General features: G+C 38.4%; 1 protein-coding gene and 1 long non-coding RNA gene across 2 annotated transcripts in view; both read left to right on the top strand.

The window, feature by feature from the left end:
• Positions 1 to 3,042, top strand: part of LOC310732164 (high choriolytic enzyme 1-like) — a 3,047-nt gene extending 5 nt beyond the window's left edge. The window contains exons 1-7 of the mRNA XM_083552505.1: positions 1 to 96; positions 1,525 to 1,680; positions 1,779 to 1,896; positions 1,989 to 2,167; positions 2,505 to 2,586; positions 2,713 to 2,837; positions 2,941 to 3,042. The exon at positions 1 to 96 is cut by the window's left edge and continues 5 nt beyond it. Of these exons, the coding sequence (XP_083408631.1) occupies positions 15 to 96; positions 1,525 to 1,680; positions 1,779 to 1,896; positions 1,989 to 2,167; positions 2,505 to 2,586; positions 2,713 to 2,837; positions 2,941 to 2,942 (744 nt within the window). The 5' untranslated portion in view covers positions 1 to 14 and the 3' untranslated portion in view covers positions 2,943 to 3,042. The remainder of the gene's footprint in view (positions 97 to 1,524; positions 1,681 to 1,778; positions 1,897 to 1,988; positions 2,168 to 2,504; positions 2,587 to 2,712; positions 2,838 to 2,940) is intronic.
• LOC310732192 overlaps positions 1 to 7,500 on the top strand; it is a 137,852-nt gene that overhangs the window by 1,454 nt on the left and 128,898 nt on the right. The window lies entirely within an intron of this gene.

Genomic DNA, 7,500 nt, shown 5'->3' with positions numbered 1-7,500 from the left:
CATTCAGTGTAACGATGTTGTGTCCAATAGCTGCCGAAGATCCGTTAGCTGAGCTTTCTGTGGGAGAGCTGATCGAGAGAGCGAACACTAACATCTGTAAGCACACACACACACACACACACACACACACACACACACACACACACACACACACACACACACAAACACAAATTTGAAATCTGATTGGTTAAAGAAACACACTCATTGAAAATAATGTCTAAATTATAAAGGCCAGCAGTACTGATTGTGAAGGCTCTGGGAAGATTAGATCGACATGGCAGCACATGGCTGAAATCTGATTGGACAAAACTGTTGGGAATAAATAAATACAATTTCATGGAACAAATATTAGAATTTAGGTTGTAAATGTAGGTCAGTGCTACTGATAGTGTTTAACCCAGTAGAGAAGACTTTGCTGGCGCTGACCGCCCGCCACTGCTGAAACAGATAATCTGCTTGTATACTTGGAGAAAACTGAGGCGATGCACATCGCTTGACTTTCTCTGCATTGTTATCTACTATCGAGCTCCAAAGCAAAAACTCAGCAAAATGGTAGCTATGCAGCTACGCTGTTCAAATCATCTGTAATAAGTGGGACGTTGTGAATATATATTAGTAGGGATGGTACGAGTCAGCGATTCGCATTCAGTGCATCAGCAAAAAAGTTAACGATGTGACGCATCGATTAAAAAAAGTGTGCGTCAAATACAAGTTGGTATTTGTATGCATCGTTTTAAAACACATTTGCATCGCTAAAAAAACGATGTACTATATATAATTATTAGTAGATGCGCTCTGCTTTTATTATTAAGAAAGTGACCAATATTTTATATCTAGTTTAATTTCTCTTCTTTCCTGAGCGCGTTCTCTCAGCACCGCTGCTACATGAATACGACATATCGCAACACTACGGAGACTGAGGCGTGTCCTGAGAGTCACATAGAATACAGATTAACATGGCAGAGGTAGAGCTGTAACTTCCTGCACACACAACAGGAAAAGAACCTCTAGTTTTTCATCTTTTTCTTTTTGCACAACAGAGGCATGTTTGTGAAAGGGGCCATGCGTTAGAAGTCAGAAGGCACTTAAGTAAATTGATTTGCTGTCTGTCTGAACCAAAGAAATTAACGTGAACTATCAGCACCATATTGTATTTTATATCATGATTTTTTTTTCTCATTGCATCGTTTTGTATTGAATTGCTTTGTGCTGAATCAAATTGATATTGGATCGTAATAGGGGTGAATCGTATCGCATCGCATCGTTAGCTGCTTAACACATTCTGGAAAAAAACACAGATTGTACCCCAGACTGAGCATCAGATCCCGCCTTATTTTATTCTTCTTAATTTCCACTGCCGTGCTCCACAATCAAGCAGAAAGCCATCCAAGAAGAGTGGAACTAATTCAACAAGTGGCTATGTGAAATATCTGATGGTTACGGGTGCACAAATCTTTAGGTCATATAGTGTAAGATAATTGAACTAGTGGTAGTACATATCCGGCTCTTTATCCGCTGTGCTAGATCGTGACGCTGATGAACCCATGCTGGTTGAAGGAGACATCGCTGTGACCGACGACAACCAGAGAAACGCTGATCCCTGCACATCTAGAGGTTGCATGTGGCCCAAATCTTCAGACGGAAAAGTCTACATTCCCTATGTCATCCTCAACCAGTACTGTATGCTCTCATTCTATTATTATTAGAAATGTATTATAGTTTTGATTCCATTATTATGCGAATGCAACCTCATTAATATGTCGCCTGTGCACCATTAGCAAGCAGCGAGCTTCAGGTTATCCAGCGTGGTCTGGACTCCTTCTCCTCCTTCTCCTGCATCCGATTCGTACCTCGTTCAAACCAGAGGGACTACATCAGCATCGAGTCTCGCAACGGGTACGTTTTCAAACCGAAAGTCATTTTTACGTAAAATGGTATAGAAGCCTAGCATGCATATATATATATATATGGTATTCTTTATTTAACAGATGCTACTCCTATATTGGACGTCTTGGTAATGGACAGACGGTGTCTCTGGCCCGTAGCGGCTGTGTCTACCACAACACAGTCCAACACGAGCTCCTCCATGCCCTGGGCTTCAATCACGAACAGACCCGCAGTGACCGCGACAGCTACATCCGTGTCGGCTGGGAGAACATTCAGAGGGGTACAGCTTTAAGATTCATTTTATCAGCTCTTAATGATATGATGTATAATACTGTATTTTATCTGGCTAATTTAATGATAAAGACAATGGGAAGAAAATCTCCTATTAACAATGTTTTGCATTGAGGATACGAAGGTTCAATATTCCTAAAAAATAAGCAATTCCAGTCAAATCAGTTGTATTTCTTTAACGTTCTTAATGATGGACATTCTCCTTGAGCAGTTCTACACACAAAAAAAAAGCAAAACCATATCATATCATCTTCTGCTTTCATTTGAACACCTCTCAGACATAGACTATGTATTGATTTGCTCTGCATTTGATTGTATTATTCCAGGCATGGAGCATAATTTCAACAAGATTGCTACCCTGAACCAGGGAACTCCTTACGACTACAACTCTGTCATGCAGTACCACAGGTCAGATCACCGTCAAACCTCTACCCAACCGATTATTCTATTTTTATTATTGAATATATTTTACATGTGAATATTGGTATCTCAGTATTGTATACTGTATGTTAAAGACTGACTTTGTTATTTTAGAACTGCTTTCTCTAAGAATGGACTGCCCACCATGATCCCCATTCCGAACCCCAACGTGTCTTTCGGCCAGGCCGCTCAAATGAGCCAAAACGACATCACCAGACTTAACAGACTCTACAACTGCTGTAAGTGTTCAACAGGAAGTAATAATATGCTAATAATAAGAGAAAAGAAAAGAAGATTATTTATGGATGTGTTTTTGTCTTTCTTTTTTTTTTTTTTGTACAGAGACTGGATAGTTGCTGCAGTGGTCCATTTTTTCATCTGAAAGAATAAAACATGTCTATAATCAATAAATAATAAAAATAAAATTACTTCATATTCCCAAAATGACTCATTCGTTTTGTTGTGTGTATCTTTCTATTCTCAAAACCAGCCAGGGTTTTAAAAGATAAGGCAATACTGAAATTTGGCAAGATATTCCACATCAATTCACTTCAGTTCAATTCATTTGTATGTGTATAGCGCTTTTAACAAGGAACATTGTCTAAAAGCAGCTTTTTCACAGATTATGTGGCGATAGAAATTAATATGCATATAAGTTTGTCCCTGATGAGCGAGCTGGTGGCGACTGTGGCGAAGGAAAAACTCCATGAGATGGTATAAGCAAGAAAACTTGAGAGGAACCAAACTCAAGAAGGAAACCATCCTCATTTGGGTTGCACTGAAGGGTATGGTACTGTAGGGGTAGAGTAGGGTAGTGTAGAGGTAGGGTATGATAGTGTAGGGGAAGGGTAGGGTATGATAGTGTAGGGGTAGGGTAGGGTATGATAGTGTAGGGGTAGAGTAGGGTAGTGTAGGGGTAGGGTAGTGTAAGGGTAGGGTATGGTAGTGTAGGGGTAGAGTAGGGTAGTGTAGGGATAGGGTATGATAGTGTAGGGGTAGGGTAGGGTATGATAGTGTAGGGGTAGAGTAGGGTAGTGTAGGGGTAGGGTAGTGTAGGGGTAGGGTATGGTAGTGTAGGGGTAGAGTAGGGTAGTGTAGGGATAGGGTATGATAGTGTAGGGGTAGGGTAGGGTATGATAGTGTATGGGTAGAGTCGGGTAGTGTAGTGGTAGGGTAGGGTAGGGTAGTGTAGGGGTAGGGTATGATAGTGTAGGGGTAGGGTAGGGTATGATAGTGTAGGGGTAGAGTAGGGTAGTGTAGGGGTAGGGTAGTGTAGGGGTAGGGTATGGTAGAGTAGGGGTAGAGTAGGGTAGTGTAGGGATAGGGTATGATAGTGTAGGGGTAGGGTAGGGTATGATAGTGTATGGGTAGAGTCGGGTAGTGTAGGGTAGGGTAGTGTAGGGGTAGGGTATGGTAGTGTAGGAGTAGAGTAGGGTAGTGTAGGGGTAGGGTATGGTAGTGAAGGGGTAAAGTAGGGTAGTGTAGGGTAGGGTAGGGTATGATAGTGTATGGGTAGAGTAGGGTAGTGTAGGGGTAGGGTATGGTAGTGTAGGGGTAGGGTAGGGTAGGGTAGTATAGGGGTAGGGTATGGTAGTGTAGGGGTAGAGTAGGGTAGTGTAGGGGTAGGGTATGGTAGTGTAGGGGTAGAGTAGGGTAGTGTAGGGGTAGGGTATGGCAACCAACCCAATAGTCCAGCGATAGAATACACTGGCATGGGTGAAGGAATGCTGGGTGTTAGTTTGGATTGCAATTTGTTAGGTGAATCCAATTTCTTTACTCGAATCTGACTCTAATTTGTAATAAAGATTGCACTTGAATACATCTAATTAAAGCTTATTACCTTATTGGTTGTATTTCTTCTTTAATTCTAATAGATTGTTCTAAACATTCCGGCTTTTTAATGAATCGTTCATTATGGACCCAGAGTGGCTTGGAGCCTTGTGCCTGGCCAATGATACCTGCACATGGAGGCAAATTGGCCAGTCTAAATGGTAGTTAGAGGATATAACCGTAAGCTATTATTCTTTAAGTAGGCCGTTTAATTTCTTGCTCATGCATTAAGCATACTTGATTCAGCCACTTTGGTATAACTTGCTTAGTCAGCGATAGCCACTACACATGCTCATGGACACAAACTCACCAGTCTGAATCTTAGTCAGAGGATATAACCATAAACTATTATTCTTTAAATAGCTGCCCAATGCTGCTCATGCATAAATAGTAGTTAACTTTGTTATAACTTGCTAAGACAGCTGGACTCAGACATTGTGCTCAATGCTCCATCTATTCGTGAACCTTCTGTAGGTATCATCCTGGTCATAGATTTGTGGTAACACCAGACTGCATAATCAACTAGATATAATGATTTCAGGAAATGTTATAGTTAATCATTTATAGTTAATCAAGAATTTTACATTTATTCACCAGGCAATAATCAATGAACAAATGTAAAATAAATAATAGAAGAAAGTTACACAACATGATCAGCATAAAACCAAATAGTTCAGCAATGCAGTTTGTAAAAGACTTGTTAAAGAGTCACTGTACCTGGTAATAGAGACACAGAGATTGTATGGGAAGTTCTGACTACAAAATGCTTCCCTGAGTGTTTTGCCAAATCTCCATAAATACCCAAACTATCACAAACACTTGTTAATTCAAAGTAATAAAAAGCATTGCAAACTCATTGTTGGGACAGGAGGTGAAAGATCTTCTTTGGGACAACCCTCACATCAGTAGGACAGAATTTTCCCCAAACCTGAGATCTTTATTTTTGGTCTGTTCTACTGATATGAGACTAAGATCATATTTTCAATCACACTAAGACCTTTAAAATGATTCCAAACAGGTAAAGTTAAAATTCATACATTTTCATAGATGGGTGAGAGGGCATCTGAACAAATGTCTTTCTTTCCTCGGAATAATTCAGATTGGAAAGTTTATTGTTTTGTGCACTGACCTCATGGAGAGATCTGACCATCCTTACACACAGAACCTAAAGCACAGCGAAGCTTCCCCACACCTTCACACAACCACCACCAAGTTGGACTGTTAGTATGATTGTAGAATACCATGTTAAATTTTTCCTAATTCATTGGGACCAATTTCTTCCAATTCAGTTATAGTTTCTTAAATATTCCCCTGAGCTTATTTATAACTGATGTTTGGGAACCCCTGTTTGCCCAATTATTCACTAGTCATGTGGGCACAGGTTTAAAAATGGAGAACTTGATTACATGAACTTTTAGACATTGATTAAATTCTTAAGTGAAGATAAATTATTTGTCAATAATTCTAAAAGTTAATAATTAATGATCATTTCTGAAGTTTAATGTAGAGCACACAAAAAAAGAACCTATTAACTGACTGATTGAAGTGGTAGATTTTTAAGGTTTTGGCCAACCTGCTACTTTTGGGCCCTTGAGCAAGGCCCTTAAACCTTTCCGCTTCCAATAGATATTCCCAGTAGTCCCAATAGTTTTTCATATAGCGTAGAATTAACGTAAAAAAAAAAAGTCAAAGGTTTCCTGTTGCCTACATGCAATTTCAGAAAGAATTTAGTCTTGAAATAAAAAATAATGCAAAACAGTTCGTGGTGTATTTGGACATTTCAGCTGTAGTTCAGACTTCATAGATTTGAAAAGTCGCATTTTTTAAAATTTCAAGTAAAGTAAATATTTTTTCATTGATCGTTGTAAATTTCATGCCATCCTTATTTAAATTCTAATCTCGCTTTGATCTTCATTAAACAGAGACCGTGACAAACCCCTGATGTGCGTTACTTAGAAACAAAATAATGCAGTAATTACTGTAGATTAGATTAGATTAGATTAGATTGGATTCAACTTTATTGTGATTGTGCAGGGTACATGTTCACAACCAATGAAATGCAGATAGCATCTAACAAGAAGTGTATAAGTGGCCTATGTACAATAAATAACTAGTGTGCTAGTTATTATAATGCTAGTGTGATAAATAGGGTATGAGGTCCAAATATACAGGAATGAGTGTGATTAATGTACAGAAGGTGCAGTAGGTAATAATATATGGTATATATAGTAAAGGTTATGCATAGATAGACATGTCAAAAGACATGTCAGACATTCGTCATTCTGTAGATTTTCTTCATACAGTCAAACTTAATTTCCATCAGTTATGCACAGATAAAAACTGTGAGCTCATCATGGAAACTCCACACCTGCATGTATGCTCAAGGTCAGTTATAATCTAATATTTTTCTCAGGATAAACTCTGTTCCAGTGTACATTCACATGTAAAGATAATTTTTGAGAATTAGCAGCTGCTGGGTTACATGTATGGAAAATGCTCGTCACTTTGGGTACACAAAAATGAGTATAAAAATGCGACTCAGGATCCTCGGACACTACACTGAGTGATCTCATCAACAGTTCTTCTTCGAGCTTGAAGGTATTTATTAAGTTATTTTCATTCATTTTAAAGATATCGTTTATTTCATCAAATTGGACTAGTTCTCAATTTTATTAATTGTTTCTCTTTTTCTAAATAGCTGAAAGCACATGAACCTGCACATTGTATCTAGATTTTTATTCTAAAATAGCTTTAAATTCTGGATTCTGATTGGTCAGATGTTGTTGATTAGTTGTTTATAACAGCAGCTCTCACAGTGCAGCTGCAGGTTTATTTTAATGCACTTGTCCAACAACATCTCACTGCACATCAAAAATGTGTGTAATTATTAATACAGTGGTATATAAGGAGATTTTTGAACATTTATGGAATGAGTCTCTTTAAGAGTACAGTAAGAGAACAGTAACTGTTCTTCAGTACACCAAATAAATATAATTGTCTTTTGAACAGCATGAAATGAAATTCATAGTTTGATTGAAACAAAACAATCAAACAAAAAAAAAAAAACACTTA

This window comes from Silurus aristotelis (genome assembly GCF_946808225.1).
Source record: "Silurus aristotelis genome assembly, chromosome: 10".
NCBI lineage: Eukaryota > Metazoa > Chordata > Actinopteri > Siluriformes > Siluridae > Silurus > Silurus aristotelis.
Note: the sequence above shows the minus strand (reverse complement) of the source record. Positions and strands in the feature narration are given on the sequence as shown.